Source organism: Leishmania panamensis (assembly GCF_000755165.1).
Source record: "Leishmania panamensis strain MHOM/PA/94/PSC-1 chromosome 25 sequence".
NCBI lineage: Eukaryota > Euglenozoa > Kinetoplastea > Trypanosomatida > Trypanosomatidae > Leishmania > Leishmania panamensis.
In genome coordinates, this window is record NC_025871.1 from 859,130 (window position 1) to 886,799 (window position 27,670).

The 27,670-nt window shown below is 55.9% G+C and overlaps 9 protein-coding genes and 1 pseudogene across 9 annotated transcripts, besides 2 other annotated features; all 10 read left to right on the top strand.

Annotated features, from left to right (window-relative positions):
* Positions 1-441: 441 nt before the first annotated feature.
* LPMP_252440 (serine/threonine-protein kinase, putative) lies at positions 442-1,611 on the top strand (the record flags this gene model as incomplete). Its single annotated transcript, XM_010701512.1, has 1 exon — positions 442-1,611. One exon carries the CDS (start codon positions 442-444, stop codon positions 1,609-1,611), a length of 1,170 nt encoding a protein of 389 aa, XP_010699814.1.
* A 3,003-nt stretch (positions 1,612-4,614) lies between these two features.
* On the top strand, positions 4,615-5,709 carry LPMP_252450 (hypothetical protein; the record flags this gene model as incomplete). Its single annotated transcript, XM_010701513.1, has 1 exon — positions 4,615-5,709. The coding sequence occupies one exon, from the start codon at positions 4,615-4,617 to the stop codon at positions 5,707-5,709; it is 1,095 nt and encodes a 364-aa protein (XP_010699815.1).
* Positions 5,710-6,127: 418 nt separating this feature from the next.
* Positions 6,128-6,696: a repeat region.
* Positions 6,697-6,919: 223 nt separating this feature from the next.
* Positions 6,920-8,653, top strand: PUF8 (pumillio protein 8, putative; the record flags this gene model as incomplete). Its single annotated transcript, XM_010701514.1, has 1 exon — positions 6,920-8,653. One exon carries the CDS (start codon positions 6,920-6,922, stop codon positions 8,651-8,653), a length of 1,734 nt encoding a protein of 577 aa, XP_010699816.1.
* A 1,278-nt stretch (positions 8,654-9,931) lies between these two features.
* On the top strand, positions 9,932-10,636 carry LPMP_252470 (adenylate kinase, putative; the record flags this gene model as incomplete). The annotated part of the gene is made up of 1 exon (XM_010701515.1): positions 9,932-10,636. One exon carries the CDS (start codon positions 9,932-9,934, stop codon positions 10,634-10,636), a length of 705 nt encoding a protein of 234 aa, XP_010699817.1.
* A 2,653-nt stretch (positions 10,637-13,289) lies between these two features.
* LPMP_252480 (hypothetical protein) lies at positions 13,290-13,496 on the top strand (the record flags this gene model as incomplete). The annotated part of the gene is made up of 1 exon (XM_010701516.1): positions 13,290-13,496. One exon carries the CDS (start codon positions 13,290-13,292, stop codon positions 13,494-13,496), a length of 207 nt encoding a protein of 68 aa, XP_010699818.1.
* A 2,490-nt stretch (positions 13,497-15,986) lies between these two features.
* Positions 15,987-17,348, top strand: LPMP_252490 (annotated as a pseudogene).
* Positions 17,349-17,955: 607 nt separating this feature from the next.
* Positions 17,956-18,395: a repeat region.
* A 361-nt stretch (positions 18,396-18,756) lies between these two features.
* On the top strand, positions 18,757-19,509 carry LPMP_252500 (hypothetical protein; the record flags this gene model as incomplete). Its single annotated transcript, XM_010701517.1, has 1 exon — positions 18,757-19,509. One exon carries the CDS (start codon positions 18,757-18,759, stop codon positions 19,507-19,509), a length of 753 nt encoding a protein of 250 aa, XP_010699819.1.
* A 742-nt stretch (positions 19,510-20,251) lies between these two features.
* Positions 20,252-23,128, top strand: LPMP_252510 (hypothetical protein; the record flags this gene model as incomplete). The annotated part of the gene is made up of 1 exon (XM_010701518.1): positions 20,252-23,128. The coding sequence occupies one exon, from the start codon at positions 20,252-20,254 to the stop codon at positions 23,126-23,128; it is 2,877 nt and encodes a 958-aa protein (XP_010699820.1).
* Positions 23,129-24,840: 1,712 nt separating this feature from the next.
* Positions 24,841-25,626, top strand: LPMP_252520 (hypothetical protein; the record flags this gene model as incomplete). Its single annotated transcript, XM_010701519.1, has 1 exon — positions 24,841-25,626. One exon carries the CDS (start codon positions 24,841-24,843, stop codon positions 25,624-25,626), a length of 786 nt encoding a protein of 261 aa, XP_010699821.1.
* Positions 25,627-26,585: 959 nt separating this feature from the next.
* LPMP_252530 (aminopeptidase P1, putative) lies at positions 26,586-27,670 on the top strand (the record flags this gene model as incomplete). The annotated part of the gene is made up of 1 exon (XM_010701520.1): positions 26,586-27,670. A coding segment is annotated over one exon (1,085 nt), but the record flags the coding sequence as incomplete, so codon positions are not given.

Genomic DNA, 27,670 nt, shown 5'->3' on the forward strand with positions numbered 1-27,670 from the left:
TTTTTCCTGTAGAGCACCACCTCTTTCCTCCGCGCGCACGCAGACAGCTACATGTCTGCGAACGATCCCTTCAGCGCCACTCATTTTATTCGCTCGCCTCTTCGATTTTGCTAGTTGGCTTCTTGTCCTCTGTTGTTATTGTTTTCCGCTGTGCGTTTCTTGCGTGTGACGCGTTCGGTCGAGTCTCGGGTTTGCGTCGCAGCGCTTACTCACTCACGCACACGCACCACTCACTCGTCTCTCGGTTGGAGGTGTTACTCGTTAGGCCACCGCCAGCTATTCTCCTCCCCTGGGCATAAACCGGTACACCCTGCCATTTCTATTTTTTTTTCCCTTTCATTTCATCTGGCACTTCCGTGCTCACGGGAACATTTCCCTCCTCTCACTCATTTTCGCCGACTGCGCTTTCCTTGGACACCCCCCACACCCCCACCTGCCAAGATGTTTATGAAGTTGTTCAAGAAGAAGGATAAAAAGGACAAGGAGGAGGAGAAGAAGCCCGAGTTAACACCTCCCGTGGAGGAAAAGAGCGGAAGCACCCCTGAGCCGCCGCAGGAGAAGCTGACCAAAGACGACTTCGAGACCCTCGACGTGCTCGGAAAGGGCTCCTTCGCCTATGTGGTGCTGTGCCGTCGCCTGTCCACGAACAAGTACTACGCCATGAAGGTGATCAACAAGCAGGGCTTGCTGGACCACAAGCGCGTTCAGGATGTCTTTACGGAGCGCAACGTGCTGACTCGCCTGAACCACCCTTACCTGCTGAAGCTGTACTGGACTTTTCAGTCCGAGCACAAGCTGTTCTTCGTCATGGACTACATGCCTGGCGGTGACCTCGACAAGTACATGAACACCGTCCCCAAGAAGCAGCTTGATGCAACGACGGCGCAGCTGTACGGCGCCGAGATTCTGTTGGCCATCATGTGCCTGCACGAGCACAGCGTTATCTATCGAGACCTGAAGCCAGAGAACATTCTGCTGGATGCTGAGGGTCACTGCGCTCTTGCAGACTTCGGCCTGTCCAAGGATTTCCACAAGGACGGTCAAGACGTGTCGGACAAGGACCTTCGCGCGAACTCGTTCGTTGGGTCGCCGTTCTACGTGGCGCCTGATGTACTGCGCCAACGCGAGTACACCAGCGCGGTGGACTTCTGGTCTTTCGGCATTCTCCTGTACCGCATGCTGTGCGGCCGCACTCCCTTCAACGGGCGCAGCATGACAGAGGTGTTCGACAACATCTTGTACTCAGACCTCTCTTTCCCCAGTGGCGTGACGGTACCGCCGGAGGCCAAGGACCTGATCAGCCGCTTGCTGATGAAGGACCCCAACCGCCGCATCAAAGGTCCTGAAGTGAAGCTGCACCCGTACTGGAACGGGATCAACTTTGAGGAGGTGATGCAACGCAAGATTCCACCGCCACGGTGGACCCCGCTCCAGTCAGTGGAGGAGATGCTGGCTGCACGCAAGAACGTCGTCGCTGGCACCTCGGCCTCTTTGAAGAATCCTCACCAGGTCGTAAATACGCCAGCGCAGAGCTCACAGCTCAACGCAGGTCAGCAGCAGCTGTTTGGCGGCTTCTCCTGCACGGCGGACAGTCACCTGCACAACAGCTGACGCGGCCGGTGCCTGCACGTATGTGTGCGCGCGGCGAGCTGCAGCAACCAAAAGACGGACATACGAGGAGAATCAACGAGACTTTTTTATTTTGCTCGACTACGCCTCTCTTCTCGTCTTAGCGTTTTTGGTGGTGGTGCCTCCCCAACCCCCGCATTCCTCTTCCCTCCCTTTTTTCCCTTTCACTTTGTCTTCTGGAGAAGGTGGACATCATGTACTTTACAACTCAGGCAACTGCACACCTCCAGGCACCAACGCATAATAGCACAAGCGGAGTCGTCGCGGACATGCAGGGTGTGGAGGGCAGCGCCAAGTTGTCTTTACATCTCTGAGGACGCGTGTGCGTGAGGGTGATGGTACTGCCAACAACTCCTTTAATGGCCTACTCACGCCAGCGAGGGCTTTTGAATAGACACACCCCCACACCTCCACCCCCCCACACACCCCACACCCACGTAGCAGCGAACCTTTAGTACACGCTCAAACACTTGTGAAAGGAAGCGAGGGTCCGTTCTTTAGCCGTGCGCCGACATTATTTTTCTCTCGTACGCGCACCTTACCCCTTCCTCCAACACATCCCTGACTTCAACCGCCTCAATTTCCCCTCGCCCTCCCTTTTCCTCTTTCCATTCTCTCTCTCTCCCTCCCTCTCTCTCTCTCTCCTGGTTAGACTGTTGCCGCTTCACTTTTTCTCCTTTGTTCGCTCTATACCTGCTGTCGTAATGGTATTGCTCTCTGGAGTATAGCAGCCCATTTCCTTCCTGATCTTTTACTCACTGCTATCAGCACTCTTCTCGCTACAGCGTAGCCCATGTGGGTCTGTCTGTCCTCCCACGTGTAGGCCCTACCGCAAACAATATGCTCCCTCTCTCGTTGCTCCCAGTGCTGATGAAGTCGACGTGCACGTAGCACGCAGTTCTTTTCCCGCTGTCCCCTCACACTCCTGGGCGTGAAGAGAGAGAGACGCGATAGTGCACCGTTGGCTCTGGCACTTTTGTACTTTTCTCCTCGCTCTTCTCTTGCTGATTTATCACCCCTCCCCTCCCCTCCTTGTGCTTCTCACCGGTCCAGTTACCCTCCATACCTCGTCAAAGCTCTGTTTGCCTTTCCTGCTCGTTTCCGCGGCGTGGCGTTTCCCCTTTCGTTGTCTGCCCAGGCGCATCGGAGGAGTACCTTTTTCTGCTCTGTTGAGCTGGTTCCTCGTGCGCTTTTCTCTTTCCTCTCAAGTACTCGCATACATGCACATCTTCCCTCTCTCTGTCTCCATTTCCTAGTCGTGCTTGCCATCGCATTCCTCAGCGTGGGACTATGTAGGGGACGAGCAGGTTCCGGTGCGTTGTTTTGCATGCGTGTGCCTGTTTCTATTGGTGCGAGGCTCGATAGCAGTTTTGCCACCAAGGCTCGCTGCGCTAGTTCGTCCGCTTGCCTGCTAACTTCACTTCCCCCTCTTTTTTTATCGTCTTTCCTCTCTTTCCCGTTTCACTGCCGTCAGAAGTGGCATTTTCCACGCCTTATCTCTGCTGATTCCTGCCTCTCTTTGTTTACCCTTTATCACCTTCATACTCAGCAATACCGCCATGCGTGGGTCACTGGGCGGGTGTGGCATCCAACCGTATATACATATATAGGGTTGGATGCCACTGCCTTGCCACTGGGATGTACGCGTGTGTCGCGGGTAGACATGTGCACAAGGCGGAGTGTGGGGGTGGGGGTGGGGGGGCAGAGTGGGTACACGACCAGATGCGGTGCTCATGGGGGCGCCGCAACGACGGCACACTTGATTGCAAACAGAGGCCACTCTCTCACGCTTGCTTTCTTGCCTTTGTGAGCTGGAGTGTTTCTCCGAATTGTATGGTTATTGACGGCCATGCGTTCTCTCGGTGTGTGAGTGCTGTTGTTATGTCTGTGTGTCTATGATATTGGGTGGCGAAGGAGCGTGCAGCAGGGCTTGTCTGCCTCTGTGCGTGTGCGATTCCCCACTCTATGGTGTGCGTATATACTCGAGTGTCTGTCCGCTTTTTTCATCTTTGGCATGCACGTGTGTTCGGGGAGTTTGTCTATGTGGAGGGGTACCTGCGTTTTAAGCAGCAACACAGAAAGAGAGAGAAGAATTCGTTTCGGTTTCTGTTTTGGGAGAATTTCCCTCGACGTTGAGGGTGGATGGTGCGGCGTTCTGTCATGCACGCATGGCTTTCTCTGAGTGCCCACGTATGCACATTTCTGTGCGCGTAGTTGCATATGTGTGCATGCATCTCTCTTTCTCTGTATGTGTGTGTGTGTGTGTGTGAAGGGCAGAGCCGAAGCAGCTCTCCGATGTAGCGTATATCGACAGCCACGCACCCAGACTGCCCACCCGTGGACGCTGTTACCACCGGCCCCGTTGAGAATTGCAGGTTTTTTGCTAAAAAACAGCCACGTTCTACCCTTCAACGCGGCGTAGTTTTTCAGTAGTGTGTGGAGTGCCAGTTAATGGGTAGCAGAGTCTTCTCTTTTCCACCTTCTCTGTTACCTTTCTGTTGGTTGTTTTGTGCACCTCAGCTCAGGGCGTTTCACATGTTCCCCCTTCTCCTCTCCCCGCACCATCGGCCGCGTATCATATCTTCCCCGCCGGCTCCCCTAAGCACCACCTTCCTCTTACATTCCTTCACTGCCTCTTCTTTCCCTCCTTCCCTTGTTTTAATAAATACTAACATGCCTATCACCCTCTTTTCTCCTCGCTTCTCTCACACCCGTACACTTACATGCACACCCTCTGGCCTCTCTTTTATACCTCTTGCGAACACGTGCCCACATGCACACGGGTCGACGCTGATGCAGAAGTGGAAGCGACGGCGCCTCGCCCTCGTCTTTAATGGGTCGTGGTGCACATCGGTCCAACGCACTCCCCCACTGTGGGCGTCCAGGACGTCGTTCAGCACACTCTAAGCGGTGCCCACGCCCGTGCCCCCACCTGCGTCCTCATCGCCCCACGAACTCGAGTAGAATTGCCACCGAAAATCAAAGATGACCTCTGGCGCAGACGGTGCGTGTCACGCCTTCCGCTATGGTGGCCCAGCGGCCGTCGTTGATCCGCTTCTATCGTTTCTCTTTGATCTGAGGCGCATGGAGGACACCATCTTATCCACGCTCGAGCACCTCGGGGTCCAGCGCCACAACCTGCCTCGTCCTTTCGGGGGCGGCTCATCCGCGTCCCCACCGCAAGCCCCAGCCACCACGGATGACGGTGCGGCAGCACTTTCCAGTGCACCGTCGTTGCCGATGCCAGTGACCGACCCTATCGACTCCGATGCACACGAGGTTGTTGCAAGCCGCTCCGCTGCGCCCGATTCGAGTGTGGGAGGTGTGACACACCAGTTGTTGAGCTGGCTAGACGCCCAGTCGTCTGCCCCTCGGTCTTCTTCAGCTCTATCGCTGCGGCTCCTGAGGCTCTTCGTGACGGCTGCGGAGGCGGGAGCAGACGTCTTCGTGCGCGACGTGGCCACGCGTGAGGACTCCCACGTCGGACAAGCCTTCAAGAGGACCAGACCCGACAAGGGCGCGGCGCCAACAGAACCGAATGAAGACGCCGTTGTGCATGGTACTGACAGCACAGTGCTCCACGTTGGCTCTCTCACGGCCGCTGATATCCACACAGCGGTGCAGGAATGGCGCGGGTACGAGAAGTTTCTCAAACGCGGTGTGGCGGAGATGAAGGCGACATTGGCGGCTGTGACCGCAGCGCAGCCAGGTAACGCATACAGCTGTCATGCAAAGTGGGTCGAGCATACCCGTAGTGATGCCAAGGTGACGTCAGTGGTGCCGGGCAGCGCTGTGCTCAAGAGAAATTATGAGGAGCTGATCAGTCTCAACGACGCACTGGCCACTTGCCAGGCAGCGGTGCATACCGCCTACGTCGTACTGGAAGACAACCTAGATGTCTTCTTAGAGGAAGCACAGGCGGTGGACCGACAGGAGCGGCTCTTTCAGCATCACCTCTCAGCTGCTCGCAGCGAGTGCGCTGCGTTGCATGCGTTACGCTGCCACATCAAGCGCGCTCGCAAAGCTCTTGGGCGGTGTATCTACGGTCCACCCAGTACGACTAACATGCAGCTTCGCTAGAGCGTAAAAGGACCCATGCACATCTGTGTGTGTGGGGTGGGTGCGCTGGCGGCTGCTGATCACTGCGGAAGAGGGGCTGTTAGTTCTGGATGGAGGGAGGGAGGATCAGTGGGTGCTGCATACCATTGTGAAAGGAACTTCTCTCTTTGCCGCTGCTTCGTAAGCCGCCCGCCTCCCTCCACTGTACCTCAGAGATGATCAAATACTTGCGGTTATCCTCGTTTTCCTCTTCTCCACCTTAGCGTTGCCTCAACGACTCACGACGCGGCTTCTTTGGAGCCAATGCACACGAGTATGTGCCTCAGCACCCCTAGTGAACCAAGCTCTGATCACGCTGGCGGTGAGTCACAGGGTTGCGTGTGAATTAGCGCTAGGGAAAAGCAAAAATGTACTGCAGCTTCGCCACTCTTTCTCTCCTCCCTGGCGACGAGAGACCCACCTCAGTGCGTAGTACCCAGGGTCGAGTACCCCCACTCTGTGTGGGGAAGCCATGCTGCCCCCCTCCCTCCCCCCTATCCCTGCCAATGCGGAGCCACCTCTGGTGGCGACACGGTCAAGCACCCACGACGTGGAGAGGTCAGAGCGATGCATCGCTGCTGATGTCGGCGGTGGGGTCCTGGTTGGCGCTGCGTCGGAGCGACCCGCGACACTGCGCACGTCTGTGCCACCCGCATGATGGGCCGAGTGCCAGCGTGGCTCGAGTGTGTCCCACCCGGCCCTCGCTGTCTAGTGCTCTGGGGAGCCTGCGCCACCCCGAGGGGTGCATCAGGTGGCGAGCGGCAGGATGGGGGAGCGGCGGTGAGGCAACCTGCGGGGCGTGGGTGGGTAGAGTCTGATGCAGGGGGGTCGTGCTCAGTTCGCTGAGTCGGCATTGCTGTAACGCGCGTGTGTCTACGGCTGCTTCGCACCACGCGACGGGTCTGCGACAGGCCGGGGGCCGAGTGGAGCTGAGCTGAGCTGATGGCCGCATGGCAGCGAATGGGCACGCTGGAGCGATTACCTTTCACATTTCCGCATTTCCCCTTTCTATGTCTAAATTTTTGACACTGCGCCGATATGGCTGCGATTACCGCCGCTATGGGTGCACTTGCACTTGCGAGTTACACGAAGCTGCACACAGTCAGCCCATTTTACACCTCTCTTTTTGCGTCCACTGCTCACCTTTACAAATTCCGTCCATCTGGCCCGTGTGTGTGCGCTGTGATCCAATATGGGTCGCACGAACACGAAGAAGCAGAAGGCGCGGGAGGAACGCCTCAGCAAACTTCCCCACTCCGAACGACTGGCCAAAAGTGCACTCATCAAGAAGAAGGAAGGCCGCGTGCTCGATGCGGCTGAAAAGCACTCACTGAAGATGTCATCAGAGCACGGTGAGGTTCTCCGCTTGTGGGAGAAGTTGCGCACGATCGAGGAGCGCACGGTGCAGCAGGCTGCCGTGTCTGCCAACAAGAAGATTGCATACGAGCACAAGTATCCCATGGTGGACAAGCTCATACATTTTTTGGAGCCCAAGTTTGCGAGCCTGGTGCGCACGCCTAGCGTGAGCCGAGTGGCGCAGTCGATGATTAAATACGGCTCTGGGGAGCAGGTGGGCACCGTCCTAAAGTGGATCTCGAAGGACTTCTCGACCTACGCAACGGACGCATACGCACATTTTGTGGTTTGCGCGTTGGTGCGCCACGTCCCGCACGAGGCCTACAGCAAACTGGTGACGCACGTGATACCGTCAGTGCCGCAGCTTGTAGCGCACAAATTCGGCATCGAGGTGCTCCACTCAGTATACAGCAGTCGCTGGTGCAGCCCGGCCGATCGTAGCCTCCTCCTGTTAGCTGTGTTCAAGGACAGCGTTGCGGTGATGAAACGGTGGCCGGGTTATCCGGAGATTGAGGAGGTCCTGAAGCAGAACCCGTCGCTTCAGCGGCGCCTCCTCACTCGCCTCTTTGACCTCTGTGACAAGCTGGTGTCGCTGAAGGAGGCCATAGGGTACCCGTTTGTGCAGCGGCTTGTTGGCACCTACATACGGTGCGGCACACGTGAGGAGGTGAGCGAGCTATGTGACACGCTACGCCCGCACATTGCCGCTATTTCGGTCACCCGGGAAGGCGCCCCTCTTGCCTCCCTCGCCTTCTCCTTGACGGAGCCAAAGAAGCGCAAGGAGGTGCTTCACAACTTCAATGCACAGCTGGGTGAGCTCAGCACCAGCAAGTACGCGGCACCGGTCATTGCTCGCCTGTTTGATCTCCTGTACGACGCGCAGATGCTGAAGAAGTACGTTGCGAGCGACCTAGCGGAGCACATTGGGCAGGTAGTCAACAGCCCTTATGGCTACCAGATCCTTATGCACTTGCTCACTCCGCACGAGGAGCGCAAGCGGAAATTCCTGCTGCCCCATTGGCAGGCGCACAACCTCTTCTCCATGGAGAATAAGGAATGGAACCACCACACGTGGCTGACGTCGGCATTTGTGCCCGAGACTGTAGAGATCTGCAGCAAGCCTGCTGTCACGTCCCACATCGCAGCGCTGCCGATGCTGGTCAAGGCATTCCTGCGGTATGCCACCGACAGCGCCAACGACGCTAAGCTGAACCGTCACCATGCCGCGCTTATCGCACGCGAAATTCTGCACGTGGTGCAGAACGAGCCGCTCTATAAGACTGCAATTCAGCTTTCGGCTGATGAGGAGCAGGAGCTGTTCAAGATGGCTCCCGCACATGGCAAGCGAGAGCGTGAGGACGCAACGGAGGAAGAGGAGGAGTGTGCCATTGCCTCAGCAAAGTACTCCAGGCATGAAAACAGCAGGCAGAAGGTCGCAGCGCTCACTTCAACTGACTTGAAGAAGAAGATGAAGGCGCCAGGGGTCACCTCAGTGACTGCCGCACCCAAAGGCAGACGAGTCAAGAAGGATGCTAAGAAAAATACGAAGATTCAGACCTCCGCTGCATGAGCGATGGGTGCGCCTCCCTGTGTGTGTGTGTGTGCGTCGGAGAAGTGTACCCGCTGTAATATGACTAATGAAGTGGGTGTGCGTAGGTGCTTTCACCTCCCCGGGGGTGGGGGAGGCGAGGAGAGTGGGGGTAATGCGTGAGTAGGGGTTCACTCTCTTCCTCTCTCCCTCTAAAAAAGTGGGTAGTGCGAGGGCGCCCTTGTCCTGGGTGCAGTGGGGCTCATTGTTCGAGGAAGGCTGTTGAGACCATGGCGGTAGCGAGCGCCAAAGTAGGAAAAGCGCTCCTCCATAGGTCCGCTGTTCTTCCCTGCCCTCTCCTCCTACTGACGCGTTCGCTCGCCTGTGGACGCGTGCCCGCGGGCGAGCTAGTCGAGTAACTCGGTTTGTTTCTTCATTCCTGTTGGCCGTTACTCTTGAACCCCTCAAGCCGAGAGCTAAGGTAAACGCGAAATAAAGGCAGCTAAAGCTCGAACAACCGCCACGAGGCTGAGAAGTGTAAGAGAGGAGACACTCGTTGATTAGTGAGCTGAGGGCGCTACCTCCACTCACACACGCGCGTGCATGCACATCTGCAAAGGAAGGGATGTTGTGTCGTACCCCCAACCCTTCGTCGCAGTGAAGAGTAGTCGACACGTGTGTGCGTCCACGCAGCTGCTCGATATGCATAAAGGCAGTGCTTTCCCGTGCGACATGATTTCACGCATTGGGTAGAGGGAGATCGCTCGCTTTGTGTTGCCACGAAGGCGCCCCCTCAAAGTTCTGAAAGATGAGTGCAACGTAGCTCCACGTCTGCTTCATGTATCCTGCCCGAGCTACTTATCCATGGGAAAGGGACGGGTAGTGGGAGTGGCACTTCTTTGTGCCACGTCGACAAGCACCGTGGCCGTACCTCTTTGCCTCTCGCACCCTAACCTACCAATGTCTGCTGCTCTCCACCCCTACTTCCTCTGCAGCACTTACTGCTCATGGTGGCGCGGTCCTCATCTCCCACCCACGGACCATCAAGCTGTACTGTACAACTGATATCGCGGTGAGTGGCTGTCATTCTCTTTCTCACCCTGCCATTCGATAACACAGTGTTTGTCCCTCCCTCCCTTTCCAGAGTCGGCGCGCCAACAAGGACACCAAGCGCGCTCATTCCTGCTACAGGATCCACAGAGGCCAGCCTACGTGGGCACAGCTGCGCATAAACGTCAGGGTGGATCTGCACTACGCCCACAGAAGGCTCTACGCTGTCCTTCCTCTTTATTTGCGTATAGCGGTGTGAACCTTCTTGGCATGCCGAGCAAGTTCCTGCGGCTGCTCTTCACCGGTGCGCCGGGTGTGGGGAAGGGGACTTACTCCAGTCGCGCAGCCGCGTCGCTTGGCTGCCACGTTGTCTCCAGCGGGGACCTTCTGAGGAAGGAGGTGGCTGAGGGAACGGCGATTGGCAAGCAGGTGAAGGACTTGATTGAAAAGGGCGTCTTTGTTCCTGATGAGCTCATCGCAAAGATGATGGTGCAGCACATCGCCTCGCTGTCAGCTGACAAGGAGTGCCCAAGTGGGTACATCTTGGACGGGTACCCGCGCAACATCTCGCAGGCAGAAGCGCTGTGGTCGTCTGGGGACATCAAGATCGACCACGTTATCAATCTTACTCAGCCCCGCAACGTGATCATCAAGAAGCTCTCGTCACGCCGCTCTTGCCCAGACTGCGGGTTTGTGTACAACCTCGCCTCTATCGACGAGGGAGGGATTAAGATGGACCCCCTCAAACCCAAGGTGGATGGCGTGTGCGACAAGTGCGGCTGCACGAAGCCCCTCATCACTCGCAAAGACGATGAAATCGAGGTTGTGACGAAGCGTCAGGACGAGTACAGCGCCGTGGCGATGCCGCTCCTGCGCTTTTACAAGGAGAAGGGTGTCTTACACGAGTTCCCGGTACTGGGTGGTACAACGGTGTACTTGCCGATGCTGCTCGAGCTCATCTCTGCGTTGGGCTAGTGTGCGTGTATTGTGGGCGTGTGGCGTTTTTCTTCGCTCATATCGCAGAAGGTCGTCTCTCTCTCTCTCTTTCGTTCTACTGTTGCGTGTGCGGCTACATCTAGGCGCTTCTTTTCCCCACGCTAGCGCCGCTTCTTCAGTTCTTGTGCCTGCTTGTCTCTCTCTTCGTTGTCCCTACAACCCCCTCTCGGATATACTCCTTTTCTCTCCTCTACGCCTGTTTTCATCTCACGCACATTGTCGCACAGCTGCACAGATGTAAAACAGCGCGTCTGCCAGACGCAGTCGGAGGTACGCTGTCGGAGCGACCGCAGTTCTTGCGGCACACTGTTGAGAGAAAAAACAGAGCATCTAGGAGACGCGGGACTCTCTTGTCTGCACCCCGGCTCGCATCACTTTCTCCCCGCTTGCGGGTGGTTCACTCTTCTCTTTTCTTGAGTGCCGCGTCAATACACTACGCGGGCTTAACGCAGCGCCTTCGCCAGAAGGCAGCCGTCACAAGGGTGGTGGTGGTCTGAAGACCTACATGGACTTCTGTTCTCAGCGCGCACTGCGCGGGTTTCTACAGTTGCGCACTTGGAGTGCACCAGGGCCGGCTCCTCCTTCACCGCCTCTGTCGTGCTTTTTTACTTCTCGTTTCTTTCGCCTCATTTCTTCACTGTGTCTCTTGCCGTTCCCACGAGTGATTGGGTTACGCGCTCTTCGTCTCTTTCTGTTGGCGTATTTTGTATCCCCAGCGCAGCTCTGTCCGCACACCCTCACTCTGTCAGCCGCTGAGTGTGATCTCTCGACTTCTCGCTCACTCGATTCAGCGCTGTTCTCCCCTCTCTTCTCCCCCCACTCACTGCACCGTTTTTGCAATGCCACCAGGCCGAAAGTTAACTTCCCGCGCCAAGTCGCGGTCCGCTTCGCAGTCTTCACGGAAGTCGTCTCCGCGTCCGTCTGTCCGGGCACCGGAAAGGAGCCCGTCACTGCCACCACCGGATCCGGTGGCCGTGCAGCGGCTGATCGATGAGGCCATTGCGCGTGCGCGGGAAAGGCGCGCATCTTATGATACAACAGTGCCGCCCCCGAGTGTCAGCGCTTCATCGCATCAGCCTGGCCTGGCGCGCTCTGTCATTCACCTCTTCTCTGTTAGCGTGTCAGAGAAGATGGCGGACATAATGAAGGCCTTTCTAGTCACCTGTATCATTGTGTACTTCACATGGGTCAGCTACGCCTTCTACCGTGAGCTGACCGTAAACCCGTAATAGGGCTGGTCGTTTCCCTCGGGCTAGGTCGGGGAGGGGGGCGGGGCGACGGACGATGCTACTTGGCCATGTAGCCAGAAGACGTTGTGTGCTTTTGATCGGGGTGTGCGTAAGCCTCAGACTAGGCAAAGACAGGCAGGCCCTCACTCCGTCAACGTGAGACACTTCCGCCCTCTTTCCGCGGCTTTCCCGCTTCTCCTCTTTTAGAGCACAGCGCGTTTTTCTCGTGTCACTTTTCCCCTCTGCCACGCCTCCTTTCTTTTCTTTTGCAGAGGCTCACGCCAGCACACACGCGCACGCAGCATAGATGCACTTCCACCTTCTACCCACCCCAATCTCTTCTCTTTCGCTTGAGCTGTGCGCCCGTGGGCTCCCCAGGCGCCTGAGGCAGAAAACATACATGCCCTTGTAGACGCGTGTAGCAGTTGGCGTTGTTCTCTTTTGCGTGGGCTGGTCAGTATGCGCGGGTTGGTGCGTGAGTGCCTGGAGTCAGCGCATTCCACAAGCGAAAAGTCCAATAGGCCAACCCACGCATGCGCGCAGGAGATGTAGAGATAGGAGAGTGCTAAGAAAAGACCTGAAGCGTGAGCACACCATATTTTTATCGCTCCTTTGCACACATGGCGCTGCCTCTATTTTGCGCAGCTACACCATGGCCAACGGTCACCCACCTCTGGCGTTGCGACTTCTCTGCGGTGGTCGCCTCATGTCCACATCACTCATCCTAGTCAAAGGTACGGCAAGCTCTCACTGGAGTGCGCCAAGGACGTGCGAAGGTGACCACACTAACCACTTTCTTTGCTATGTGGTACGCCCTGACACCATATCTTGCGCCTTTGCACCGTTCTCAGCTTCTATGCTCTCTATCCTGCTCCCCCGCTTCTTTTCTTTCCTTTGATGTATGCGGCACCCTCGTTTCTCTCCATGCGCTCCTCACCCCTCACCTGCACACGCTAACCCTGGCACCTGCGTGCGGGATCTCCCCTATACCGATACATTCGCTCTTGTGCATTACACGCACCAACACCCTCTCTCCACGCAAAAGGGAACTTCTCCGCTACACTGCAGCTGCCCATGTATCTTTCTCGTAGTCACCTACCTTCCTCCCTCTCCGCTCTCCGCTCTCTCTGCCACTTCTACAGCCCTTTACTTGACCTTCGCTCCGCTCCGTCTTCCTCAGCTGTATTTGGCTGTTTTGCCCTTCTTACAGAGCGCCCCACATCCCACACTCACCGCTCACTCTCGTCGTCTACTTAGTGGCTCGCCTTTCCACTCGACCAGAAGGCAAAAAGGGGAACAGAGGGGCACCGCTCTTACGCATTCACGCGGTCCCGCGCAACAAATCGCTGCGTTGCTGCATCGGTCCATCCATATCACACGCATCAAACGCGGCAGCAGCAGCCATGAATGCAGAGCAGACCAAGATGGCAAAGAAGCCGAAGGATGGTTCCTGGAGAAATAAATTCGTCGAGGATGCCGCTGTCATCTACTCCAAGGACACCACGAACCGCTTGACTGACTTTGCTGGTGCGTTCCTCATTCTGTGCATCTCCGTGTACTTCACCACTAGCGGATACTTGTTCTACCGTGAACTCGCGCTGAGCAAGTAGTCGGTAGACAGGAAAGGTTTTGTTTGAAAGTGGACTGGTCAAAGGTGGCGCGCGCCGGAGAGGCGGGCCTGGAGAGGGTATTCCCCGTAGGCCTATTGTACCCTAGTTGTTGCATCGTCTTATGACGCGGCTCTACCACCTCTGCCCCTCCTATCCCTTTTCTCCCCCTTTTCTCCAAAAGAGAGAGTAACATTTCCGCCGTGTCCGTTTCACAGCCGCCCCATACCCCTCCTTCTCCCCTCCCATCTTCCCCCTCAGCAGAGCGGTGCTAATAGCCCCAGCATCAGCATTTCTGTTTGCGGTGATTCTCCCTCCTTTCCAGCCTCTGCTCCGCTTTCTTCTCTCCCTTCTCCCTTTTCCGCCTCTAACATCATCGTATTTTAGCTCCTCTAGCGTGTGCCTTTGTGTGTCGGGATTGTGTAGTGTGGCATGGCTCTTTCGTTCCTGATCTGCGCACGGATGCGCTTCATTGCATGTCTTGGATCTACTGCTTGCTCTTGTCGACTTGCTCTTTGGTAACCTTTGTTGCTTACTTCCACAGCTTGGGGATCTCCCCTTTCTCCTCTCTCTTCTCCGTCTCTTGAGCCGTTGACGTGATGCGCTACGCCCTCTTACGCATGTGCGTCACTCTTTGCACTCTAACATCTTCCCCCCTCACGATAACTAACGCACTTATGCCTGAGAGGCGAGACCGCCAATGTCTGCATGCGTGTGCCCATCTTTCTCCTTGTCTGCTCAAGTGCGCTTATGTCGCTGCAATTCTTGTGTTGTGCCAGAGGGTAAGGACGCGGCGAGGTTTGCACACAGCTGCGCGTCTCCACAACGTCTTTCTTCCCAGCTCGTGTCGGGGCAGGCCCAGAAGCTCCTGCTGGGGCAGGGTAGGCGAGATGTGGCGGTGCATTGTAGACTGGCGGTGAACATTACCACACACCTCTACACACCCCTACACACCTCTACACACCCACCAAGAGATGTGTAGAAGATAGGGGAGAAGCAACGCTACGAAGTTGCGTAAGTGTGATTACGGTAGCTTGTCTGGCAGAAACAACGATACAAGCAAACTCAACAAATACAAGCGTTGTGCGGCACAATCCGTTGGTAAGTTTGGCGACTTCATCCGCTACCGTTTATTCTGTAGTTTCTTCTCTACTGCCCACGCAACGGGTCCTGCGTATAGCCGCTTCAGTGTAAGCAAAATCCATGATGCAGCTCCTCCTCTCAGTTGGTCCCAATCATGCAATGCCGACGTTTGTGGGTTCATTCAACAGTACACATGCACTTGCGCCTATACATTACCAGAGCAGCAGCGCATTCGAGCATGTTTCGTACCCTCCCGTACCATCATAGCCAACTTTTACATCTCTCTCTCTCTCTTTGCACACCGCACGTAGAGCCTCGGGTGTACTCTGCGCGTTTTTGTCGCCTTTTCTGTTTTCCTGCTGTACATTCCCCTTTGTTCCACCACCTTGCCCCGGCACTCTGGGCTTGTGTGGTCCCGCTTTCAGTCGTTTTCTTCTCTCTGTGATGCGTCTTCTCATATAGCGTGCTGACATGCACACACGAAGGGACGCATGTAGACGCCACCGATGGTGAGTTGAGGTGGTCTCCTTGTGAGCGCTGCTGCCGTGTTTCGCTCTTCCCCGTCTTGTCTTTCTTTTTCGAACCGCCTGCGTTCTCAGCGGCACTGCGAAAATTCAGCACTTCTCAATACGACTTGTGGCCTCTCTCGGTGCCTGCTGCGGCGCCCACGGCACATAGGCCCTTTCTCCGTGATGGCAACCTGCCCCATTCCGAGATCCACCGCCGGCTCCGCAAAGCACCCATGCCCCCTCTGCCCCGCAATCACCACTACTAGACGCACCACCGCGGTACTGAGATGGTGCCATTTGACAAGGCCATTGGTGTCACTCCAGATGGCGTGCCTGTCATATCCAACGAATGCAAGCTCTACTTCAGCAACCTAGAGTCTGTGGCACCCTCCTATCAGTCGTTCTGCTCCTTTGACTAAAAGGCACCGGAGACTGTGTGGCACTAGACGCTTGGTGTCAAGCGACATCGCGTTGAATTTGTACGCCGCTACCTCGTATTCCGCAAGGTGGTGTGGGTGGCCTTCATGCCGATCACTGAAGACCTGCGGAGAGAAAAAACGCCGTCCGTGCACGCACAGGATGACGCACTGATGAAGTACACAGCGGACTCCCAACAGGTCGTACGGCTCAGTGCCAGCGGTGTTGGACGTCATTGTGTGTGGTCGGAGCAAGACGACACCCTTTGACCACGCCGCGATTGTGATGGAGGTGTTCCCGGAGGCGGTGCGGATGGCGGAGAAGAACAAGGACTACGTGCAGTGGCCAGAGGGCAAGCTCTGTATTGTCACTTGATTGGGCTGCATCGTACTCCAGTCATTCCCCAAGCACGTGGAGTTGCAGTGGCTGAAGCCCGAGAAGCGGTGCGGCTTTTATCTGAAGCGCACCCTTGCGATTTGCAGCAATGTTGGTGACGACGCGAGGGCAGCGAAGTGTGGCGTGCCGGGTGCTTTTTTACTTTCTCGCCTCTGACAGGTGGTGCCGGATCGGGCGTGCAGCTCACTCTCTACGCCGCATTGCCATGACTGCTACGGTGAAGGTCGTCGGTAACGCAGACTCGAGGCATCTCTTGGAGCACTACTGTGGGGTACCCCCAGAGATTCAGCCGTTGCTGCGCCGCTCGTGGAAAATGATGCTGTCAGTGTCTGGCTGCTTTGACTTCGGCTATGAAGGCAACAGGGTGGCGGTGCTGGAATATAGCTGCCACTCCTCTGGCGCGCTACTGGAGTGCTGTAGCACCTCAGAGAAGATGACTAACTGCTACGGCGTGTTGCAGGGGATGTCGACCGGGCCCTTCTTGGGGGTCAAGTGCCTGGCATACTTTACGTACCTCATGTCGAACGAGAAGGTGTTCCCCAAGCACAGACTGATTCGCTTCCTGATTGGCGGTGGTAACGAGGAGCGCTACGCCTCCATGCACATGATGAACTATGGGGAGAAAGCGGGACTTCGCATGAGGCTGTTTGTGAAGGTTGCTGGCTTCCGTTTCCAAGATGGGGCTCTCGCTAGCGCCGCCTAGCTCTCCTCGCTCTATGACCACCCCGTCATCGTCGACAGTGACGGTGACGAGGTGCTTCTGGTGTAGAAGATGTGGTTGTGTGGCACGGTGCTGACTCAGCACCGCCGCCAGCGCAGCGTACCACAAGTGGTTAGTGATTTGACGCTCTCTGACATATTCCTCAGCAGCAACATTCGCGTCATTAAGCCGCACTGGAAGGCTGTCGCAAGGAGCAAGGCGGTTCTGCTCTTCATTCACGCCCTGGCCGCAGACCACAAGTGCCCCCTCACAGCGTCCTTTTCGCCTGCAAAGAACATCACTTCCCATCACCCCACCTCCATGTGCACGTCAACGCTCGCATTGAGCACAACGTCATGATGTGTGACCTCGTAACCGACGTGGCGGAGCTGAGCGTCTCGCTGCAGGGGATACTTCATGAGCGCTTATCGCAGTGCTTTTCCGCCAAGTCGCTGGTCCGCCTCCTGCTCTGTGCCACAGAGCCAGTTGGTGAATCGCACAAATGTGTGCTCGGCTGGGAAGTTTTTGGACTCCATTGTTGTCTATGAGGAGCGTCTCTTCTTGAAGAGATTCAAGGGCAAGCACTTCCCCATCTTCTGCGGCTGGATGGTTGGCGATGGATTTGGTGGCGTCGTGGTACGTGAAGACCACTCCAAGATCACGAAGCACGACAGCACCATCATCCCTGCGCGTGTTGTGCGTGAGAACGCTTCTCTCGGTGCAGCGTACGCCATCGAGGATGAGACGTAGCACACACTTTTTCTCTCTCTCGTTGATCACTGATGAACGACAGAGTGCCACATACCCTACGGCGCCTCAGCACCCGCACACACCTTTCCCGTTCTGTATGTCCTTCCCCTCGTCCACCGCAGCACGTGAAGCGCGGAAAAAGTTGCCAAGACAAACATACAAGCCAGTGAAGAAGGCAACGTAAACCCTTTCCGTCATTACCTTGTGCAGCTCGATCCGTTCCCCAACGCCTCTCCCAATTTTCAATGCCGTATTGTCGGAGGGAGCACACATCCTCACACCGATATGCACGAACACCAATGTGGTGTACCTCACTCCTTCCGAAATTCACTCCTTGCATCAGCACCATGTCAGACGCAGCGGCTGCCAGAGAAGGAACGAGAGGAGGCAATGCTTTTCTTTCCGTTGATGTGCCCACAGGTAATACGTTTGGCTGGCTTTGTGTCTCTGGTCGGATGGAGTGAGGCCGAGCGGGAGAAGAAAGTGAGGGTAAAGGCGGGGGGGGGTGACACCCACACTCACACATAAAGGGGTCAGCAGAAGTTGATCTGCTCGTCTTGCGCACACCCTTCTTTCCGAACCCCCCTTTTCTCCTTTCTCGACCCTTCCCTAATGATAGGGGCTACCTCAGCGTGGTATCAGAGTTGAGTGCCCCCACTCAGTGTGAGGAAGCCAAACAGCCCGTAGTCCGCCCTTGAGTACGACTGCGCAGGCTCTTGGTATCGGCGGATACGTCTGGGCTGGTGCGATGCTGAAGAGGCTTGCGGTCATGACAATCACGTCTGTGCCAGCTCACCACAAGTTGTGTCGACGATTCAACAAACTGGCATATTCGCCTAATATCTCTGCTATGTTGCGGTGGTGTCGAACGTAATGCTGAACCTGGCCTGTGCTGTGTGCTGCGGTATTGCAATGGTCTGAAGGGCACCAAACACTGTGTTGGGTGTCTCGGTTTCTTGACATCGCCGCAGTGCAAGAGAGGTATAGGAGAACTGGGATGATAGGTGCACACCTTCGTTGTCTTGTTCATGCTGAAATAGACACGCTAATATGAAAGAAAAACTACGAATGCCCCCAAGCATGTGCGCTTGGGTGCATGCTATTATTTGCCCACCCACGCACACTCTCGCACTCTCTCACTGACTCTGAGGACCCCTTCAACTCGATCTCTCTTTTTCCTTCTCTTCATTGGTGTCACTGCCTTTCTTTGCCTTTTGGAATTGCCCTCTCTGCGTGCTGTGCGTGACACACGCACGTGTCGCGGATGCGTTAGAAGTGTACAGAAGGCTCACAACAGAGGTTCTTCTCCTTCTGCGTGTGTCTTCAGTTGATTCGGCGCGTTTCACTTCGCTGGGAAGGCCTGTTCTCTTTCTCTTTTTTCCCCCTAGTGCGTACGCGTCCTCCAGTGATGCCGGTGTGCATCGAGTGTGGACACGGTGTTCCGCGCATTATTAAGCCGGAAACCAAAACGGTAGAGCTGTGTGGGGAGTGCGGGCGTATTTGTGACACCTGCTGCGAGTTCGGTGATGTGCAGATTTGGATCGATGTGGTTCTGCTGCGCCGTCGGGCGTGGGCGCACGTTCTCTTTAACCAGACTGACTACTACACGAAGCTCATCATTTTCCTGCTCTGCTGCGTGGTGGAGGCGGTGGTAGTGCAGAACCTCACTGTGCTCGAGGCCATTACCTTCTTCATGGGCGACCTCCAGAACAGCTCCCTCTATACCCCAGAGCGACAGGTGCGATCGCTACAGCTGGTGCGCATCATCCAGAGCTCCTTCTTACCACTGATGAGCTACCCGTCATCAATTTTCCGCCTCTTCGTTTTTACCTTTACAGAAAACGTGCTTGTTGCCTCCATCGCCACGTGGCTCGGGCGCTTCTTCTACCCCAGCTACGGCCACAGAGAACGCCTGTGGTTCATGGAGGCTGCCTTGGCTTCCTACGCAAAGCTGAGCTACTTTCTGTTCCTCATCTGGGCCATTCCACCGTCGATGCTCCCTATGGTCGACTTTGTGTACATTCTCTGGCTAGGATGTGCCTTCACGGTTCTGGGGTTTGGGCACCACTGGCTGTACCCCGTAGTGACCGTCCTCGTCTGCGTGTTTGCACGTGGCATGTTTCGCTACCTCACAAAGTGGAGCCCTCAGCTGCTTTGGTAGCAGCAGCATTCCGCTACCACATGACTCCGTCTTTGTTTCTTTGTTTTCCTTCTGTGTCTGTGCGTATGCCTATGAAAGCAAGCTGGAAAGATTGGGTGTCACTACTGCTACTGGTACTAGTGTGGGTATGGCTGGCGCACCGACTCGTTTCTTTTGCACCTTCGCTTCTTTACGGTCGCCACCCCCCCCCCCCCCCGCAGCTTGCCCTCCTCCTCTTCTCTACCTGGTGCCCGCCTTCCGTGCTCTTGCGCCTCTCTGAAAAGCGCATGAAAGGAGACGTCTGTGTAGCAGAGCATCTCTGCCTGCCTGTATCGCTGCTGCTGCTGCTGTTGTGTCGCCCTTCTTCTTCATTTCTCTTTTCCATGGTTACACCCGCCACGGTGTCGTGCTGCCGCGTGTTAACACGCGGCAGCGGCACTGTTTTTGCGCCCCTGTGTCGCTATCGTCGTTTAGCAGACTCAACCTTCACCAATCTACGCGGCCCCACTTCTATTCTCTCTCCGATCTCCTCTATCCCACCCAGTCTGACTCTGCACTTTGACGCTACACCTCACCTCACATCCGCTCTTCGTGTTGCGCAGCTCTCTCACATTATCAGAGCTCTTGTCTCTTTTTTTTTTTCGCTTTCCCACCTCATAGTGCGCCGCCCTCCTTTCCCCACAATTCCTCCACCTTGTCGGGGGCGCACTTCTCTCTCTTCATTGATCTTTCCATTTTTTTTTTTCTCTCAACCACTGTGAGCATGGAAGCCAAGATCGCGGTGTGCCTCCACGACCTGAAGTCGTCCTCAGGCCAACCGGCGGCGCTGCGCGTCTCGGGAAGCGCCGTCGCCTTCACGTGTCCCGCGGCCCTAAAGGAGGCTAGCTTCCCCGCCAACGACACTAACTTCACGGTGGAGAATGTGCTGGAGCGACCGAGTGCGGCTGCAATCCAGAAAAAGATGATGCCTTCTGCTGCCTCCGACTTTAAGAACCATCAGAACCTGGTTGTATTCGGCTACGGCGTCCGCTCTACCCCGAAACGTCAGCTGATGTACGGCACCCGCTCCGAGGAGGGCTACGCGACACGCACCATCACAGACGCTGTATGCGGTAGCCAGGGTATCTTCACGCTATCGTGCTACGTTCTTGGCCAGAGCGAGCACCTTGTGGACCTAATCAAGGCGAACAACGAGCTCGGCGTGATTGTGGAGTCCGTAAAGTCAGGCCCGCGTGTCCGCATGGTGGAGCGTTCCCGGGTCAAAACTGCTTCTGATATACGTGAAGTCTTCTCCAAGATTGTGAAGAACTACGAGAAGCACTTCGAGAAGGTGCTACAGGAGAAGCAACCCACCGCCGAGCTCCAGGCTCTTCCACCATACCAGGGCGACTCAATCATCCTGCAGCTGTTCCGCTACGATACGGAGGAGGCGTTCACTGAGTACGATGAAGCCAACTCGATGACGTTTGTGGCCCTCGGCGACTCGGAGCGGCCGGTGTTGTACGGCCTCGATTCTTCTCAGCAGAGTGTATTTGAGAAGACGAACCGTGTATTGGTGTCTGCGGCGGGAATCATGTCGAGCATCAAGTGCAGCCGTCTGCGCATCCCCTTTGGTAAGTCCAAGATGAGTCAGCTGTTGCGCCGCTGCTACAATGCCGAGAAGGGCAACAACTACAACTCCGTGAATGGACCAACGAACACTGTCATGCTGATTCACTGCTGGACGGACGCCGAGTGGGCGGAGGAGAGTTATCACAACCTCTCTATGATCCGGCGCATCTGCAACACTCTGGGCTCTTCCGGTATCGGCTCTATTCTGCGCGACTTAGCCCTGGAGAAGTGGCGCCTTGATCAGGACATTTTTGAGCTGCGAGATGAGTTGGTGGTGGCACGCACGGTGTACGAGTACAAGCCATGCATCTGCGAGGTCGCAAAGCCTGTCAATGACATCAAGGAGGAGGAGATGAAGCGCGTCACTGCCATTCAGTCGAAGCGCGACGAGGGGCGTGAGAAGAAGCTCTCCTCGATCCGCAGCAGCGCCAAGGAGGAGGCGAAAAAGATCATTAAGCAGCAAGAGGCGAGCAGCGGCACCACCCTGGAAGCTCTCCAAAAGACGCTCAGTATTAAGAAGCGCGAAAACGAATCTCTGCAGGCCGAGCGTGACAGCCTGACGCGCGAGTACGAGCAGGCACTCGATAAGATTCGGCAGAGGAAGGAGGAAGAGGAAGAAGCTGTGGCTCGCCTCCGTGAGGAAATGGTTCAGTTGGAGGAGGAGCTGAGTGCGCGCCAGGAGGCCATCCTGAGCAAGCAGAAGCAGCTGGAGATGGCAAAGCTGGACAAGGCCAAGTGCCGCGAGGCTATCCTGCGCGAGCGCGAGAACGTGGAGGCGATGCGCAAGGCTCTCTTGGCTGAGCGTCGCCACCAGCGTCAGCAGTGGATCAAGCAGATCAAAGACATCAACGACAAGGTGATGAAGCAGCTCAGCACCATTGCTGCCGAACGCAAGAAGAAAGGCGAGAAAGTCACGTCGAAGGAGGAGGCGTCCGAGCGGGCCGTAATGGAGGACATCAAGACCATTGAGGAGTATCTGCCGAAGCTCATCTCGCTCGAGGATGTCCCTGTCAACCCGGAAGAAACGGAGTCCATCCGCCGCCAGTTTGATGAGGTTTTCACGCAGGAAAAGAAAACGTACCTCTCGAAGATTGAGGAGGAAAAGGAACGCAAGGAAAAGCTGGAGAAGGGTCTCGATGCGTACCGCAGCCGCCTGCTCGAGGTGGCGCACGCGAAGAAGAAGGAGAGCCAACAGGATGCTGTGAGGAAAGAGCAGCAACTCAGCTCGCTGGTGGAGCAGGTGCTCACGTACCTGCGCCACGGCGTGAAGATGACAAAGATATCGAGCAAGGGTCTCGCGCGCCGCCGCTTCTACTTCATCTCCGACGATGGAACTCGCATGCACTCCTGCGAGCTCGACAACCAGGGTATCCCGATCAACCGACGTAAACCACCAGTGACGCTGTTGCTGAGCGACATCCGCAAGGTGGTGCTCGGCGTGTACACCGAAACCTTCCTGACCTTTAGCTCGGAGAGTCAGCTCGCTAAGGCGCGTGCGGAGGCTATCACCGACAACGGTACTTTCCGCCCTGATGTGACGCAGGACATCACCCCCGCTAATCTTGGCCTCCACAACTACCGCGCGTTCGCGCTTCTGCTGCGTGGTGGCAAGTCACTCGAGGTGGTTTGCGAATCGGACACGGACTGTGAGGCGTGGATGGTGGGCCTGCGGCGCCTGCTGTCCATCAAGACGGCGACGGAGAAGATACTGGAGCATCATGTCGAACCTGGTCGCATACAAGAAGGCGCTGCGGTGGAAAAGCCGGCAGAGATGAAATTTGGTGGCCTTCTTGACGTGCGCAACATGCGCGGCTTTGTCTCGCTCTCCCCTGAGGAGGCCACTTTGTGCAGTGAAAGCCACATTCCACCGGCACTCTTCCTGCGCGTAAAACAGGAGGTGACGGAGAAGTCGCACACCTGCTTCATCACCGTCTACGACGTGCGCGTTTCTTCTGGGCTTGACCTGGTTCGCTCCACTTACATCTATGACTATCTGGTGCAGTACCACATCATCCAACTTCCGCACTAGACGATGCCTCTCGATATCACGAGGTATGTACATGGGTAGTTTGCGCATCCTTGTCCCATGTTGTGGATCTGCACCTCAAGCAGTTTTCGATTACCGCGGCGGTGACAGCCGAGACACCTTTGGCGCATGACACAGCGCATCTTCCCGCATGGTGCTACCCTCTCTCCCCTTTTCTCTGAGCTTCCTCTTTTTTTTTTGCCCCCGACAGCGTTGTGTCTTCTCTTATTTTCACTTCTGTAGTTTCCCCAATCGGCACAGAACAGGTGAAGACCTCTGCATTTTTGTTTGGGTTGTACCGAGTGAGAGGACACGGAGAGGGCGACGGGTACAACCCGTGCACACACGAAGAGATGGTGGCCGCACCTCCAGCAAATGTCATTCTGAAGCAAACCCACACCGTGTGCTTTCATTTCTACGCATCAGGTGCGCCCACCGCTTCTCAATGCGTGGATAGGAGCGTGTGGGTGTCTCTCCGCCTCTCTTTCTCTCCTTGTATGCATGCTTGTCTGGTCTCTGGTCTCTTTTCCTCTCTTGCTGTCGCCTTCATTATTGCTGAAATTTTTTTCCGTTTATATCTCATTTCGTTGATGGCGCTCTTGCCCCCCTCCCCTCTCCTCTTCTATCGCTGTCTCTGTGTCTACATGCATCTACGCGTCTCTGTGTGTGGCGCCGCCTTCCGCATTTTCTTCTTGGATGGTGGTTCACTTTCATGCTCACCTCGTTTGATGGTCTGTGTTGACGAAGGGTCTCTACCTTCGCAAGCTCGACTTCATGGAGAGTGACGGGCACCCACGCACGCACGTACGCGCCGTTATACATCATTGATCTCGTAGACGAAAAAAGTGCTCAAGCGCGTCTCCATCACCACGTGCCACATGGAGAGTTTCCCTCTTCACCTGTTTTCTATTTGCTTCCTTCTTTTACATCTGTACGCTGTCGCCCATGCCCTCCTCGGCCTTCTGTCTCTCCTGCCCGCCCCCTTATTTAACCGTCTGCCTCCTTTATGTCTCTTTCAGGTTGCAAAGAGACCCTCAACAAACAAGAAGGTCCGCCTACACGCCTTCAATCGCACGTACCCACGGAGGATACGAGAGAGAATATGGAATACCTCTGCCCGTCTTGACCGCGTAGAATAACACGTGCTGGTGATGCCGTTCTTGGAGGTCGAGGGAGCAATACGACACCAAGTCGCACCTCTGAGGTGCAACGGCTGGCGCTCCACTACTTTTTTCGGCGCTCACTGAAACCCTGTGCTGCCGAGACCTCACCGTCACCTCCATCGGGGTCCGCACCGGGTTGCACTCAGAACGCTGAGATACCCGTCCAGCGAGTCTTATGAAACGGGCCAGAGCCGTCTTTTGCATCCTTCCCTCCGAGCAGACAAATTGACTGTTGTGGAAACACAGCACTACCTCACCCTTCTCCCCTTCTTCGCTCACAACTACTGCTTTCCTCTCTTCACCCCTGCTGTGATCCTGTGCCCTCGATGCTTCTCCGTGTGGCTATTGCACGGATGCGCCTGTGATTGTGTGTATATGCGCGCACAACTCTCCTGTTGCTTTCCCCTTCCCCCTTCCTCACTTCCCTCGCCCACTTCCTCGACTCACCAACACTGTCTACATGAGCGCCAACGGTGACTGAGTGAGTAGGTGTGCCTCTCTCTTTGGAAGTCTCTGCCTCGCATCTGGGGCAGGATAGCACTCTAACCTCCCATGGCGGAGCTCCTTAGCACTAAGACATGGCGTCTCAAGGACGTCCTCTTCGACCAAGGTGCAGAGCAGGTGGTGCGTGTGCTGAAGATTGACCATCCGTTCCGCCGCCAGCGCATTACCATCGTGCCCACCCCGCGCTACGCCAAAGAAACGTATCTGACGGACTGGGTATACCAGCCCTATGTGAAGAAACACATCATGTACGTCAGTAACGACATCTACAATCCATTTTACGTCTTCCTATGCCGCGCACTGTTTCGCAAAGGCAAATTCCCTGAGTATGCCTACTTCCACCCTATGGGACTGCCGGACTGCATTGAAGTGAACCTCAGCCGACGTGTCTTTATCAAGAAGGAACAGCCCTTCAAGACGCCGCTAAGCACCATTTTTATGACGACAAATCACTTCCGCGACTCGCATCACCCGTGGGTCTCACGCCGCGTCCTCAAAATAGTCGGTGAGCAGTACGTTGTGCATCCTCGAAATGACAAGCAATCGCTGGTGTTTGTGCTGCCACCTTCCTACGTCCCAGATGTGGTCAACACGTTGCAAGGTCTTGGATTTGCTGTGGCCGATACGGTGACAGCTTCCATTGGTGAGGCAACCATCATCACAAAACTGAACAGCTGGAGCAACAAATGCCAGCTGCTCGTGCTCGGGTATCTATGGTTTCTTTTGGTGCTCTTCATCGTAGGCGAGAGCCGCCATATTCATCGCCTCTTTCAAGACTACAAGAGAGAGCTGATTGAGAAGGCAGGCAAAGATCCCGGTAAGATGGGCCTTTAGGCACCGACGGCAGCGAAGGGGGGATAGAAAAGGGGTCTACCGCTCTCTCAACATCAGCTTGCGGCAGTGTTCTCACTTCCACTTTCAGCGTCGCCCTACACCCGCCCTCTGTGTTGTTCAGCCCGTCTTGTGAGCGCGTGTACGCACGTATTGATGTGCGAGAGTGGGTCACTGAAGTGAGCGATTCGAGGACGAAGGATATGTATACGGTTGGGATGTATAGGAGAGGGCACCGTATACGGCACCATTGACCATTGCTGGCGAAGCGCTCTCTTCTTTACAGTCCTCACTGGATTCCTCTTCAACGACTCGAGAAGCTCTACTTTGTAGGGCATACTGCAAAGGGCTCGTTTTATCTTTTCGTAATCACCACAGTGCAGCTGCGTAAAAACAAAACAAACCGGAAACTTCAGGATAATGGTGCTGCTACTCAGCTTTTTCTTTTGATTGCGCATCCTCTCCTCATATGTCACCCTCATACTGCTCTCTCCAATGCTGACAGAAGCTTGAGGAAGGCAGCTCTGCAACGAGTACTGGGCAGAGGCTCTCCACCGTCTGCGTGCTCATGTCTTCCACACCTTCAGCCCCCCTTCCCATATTTCCTTCAGCCCACGCCTCTTGCCACTCCTCCGTTTTATGCCGCACTTGTTCCCTTCATACCAACTCCTCTGTTTTCCTATCCCACACAAAATAAATCATAGACCCCACCAACACCGCGGCCTCTGAGCACACGTTCACCACTGGCACACCCCTCTCCCTGTCAGCTCACTTGCAGTCTTGTTTTCATCCTCTCGGCTCCTCCTTCTTTATTGTATTGTTTTCCATTGCCTTTTGCGTGTATGCAACGCCGTTATCTTGTCGCACTACTGCCCACCTCTCTCCCTGTCCGCCTTTTTTTATCTCTGAAGCGAACTCAGCCCACGCATTGCACATCTCGTCTTAGTTCTCACCTCGAAAACATGCCGGCGGCAGTTTCCGGTGCCACCATGCTGCACGCGGTGCGCGAAAAGATGAAGGAGGCTACAGTGGCCGCACTAATCGTTCCTAACACGGATGCGCACAATAGCGAGTACGTGGCAACACATCTGCAGAGTCGTGCATACGTCTCTCACTTCCGAGGCAGCGCCGGTACCGCCTTGATCACGATGGACAAGGCGCTCCTGTGGACCGACGGACGCTACTGGCTGGCTGCGGAGGAGGAGAAGTACCCCGAATTTGATCTCATGAAGCAAGGCATGCCAGACGTCGAGTCACTTGAGGAATGGATCGCTGTTAATCTCGGCTCCACGGCAGCTGTCGGTATGAGCCCGTACGTTGCCACGGTGGCGGAGTGGGAACGGCTAAGCAAGAAGATCAATTTGTGCTCCGTCGAGAACATCGTTCAGGACATGATGCCGCCGGAGACAACTGTGCGAAAACTCTACCTGCGTCCCGCTGAGTTTTGCGGCGCCACCTGCCAGGAGCGGCGGGCCGCGATTCTCGAAGAGGTTGAGAAGCAGCACTGCGACCTGATTATTCTCTCCGCGCTGGACGAGATTGCGTGGCTGACAAACCTGCGCGGTGGTGACGTAGACCACAACCCCGTTTTCTACGCTTATGCTGTCATTGACAAACACCGCGCGAAAGTGTGCCTCTACGTGAACCTGGACAAGGTCACCGACGCTGTGCGCCATGCGTGTGAGGATCACATCGAATTCTGTCCGTACGAACAATTCGACGCAGACCTCAAGAAGCTGCCACAGGGCCGCAAGGCGCTCGTCGACGAGCGCCAGACCAGCGAGGCCGTGTTCCGCATATTGAAGCATGTCGGCATTGAGACGGTCCGCGTCGTTTGCGGCCCGGCGCAGAAGTTGAAAGGGATCAAGAATGCGGTCGAGCTTAAGGGCTTCCGCGACTGCCACGTGCGAGACGGTGCCGCCCTGACTCGCTACCTCGCCTGGCTGCACGACCAGGTTGCCAACAAGGGTGTGACAGACCTAAACGAGTACGACGTGGCCACGAAGCTCGAGGAGTTCCGCGCCCAGGAGGAACACTTTGTGCAGCT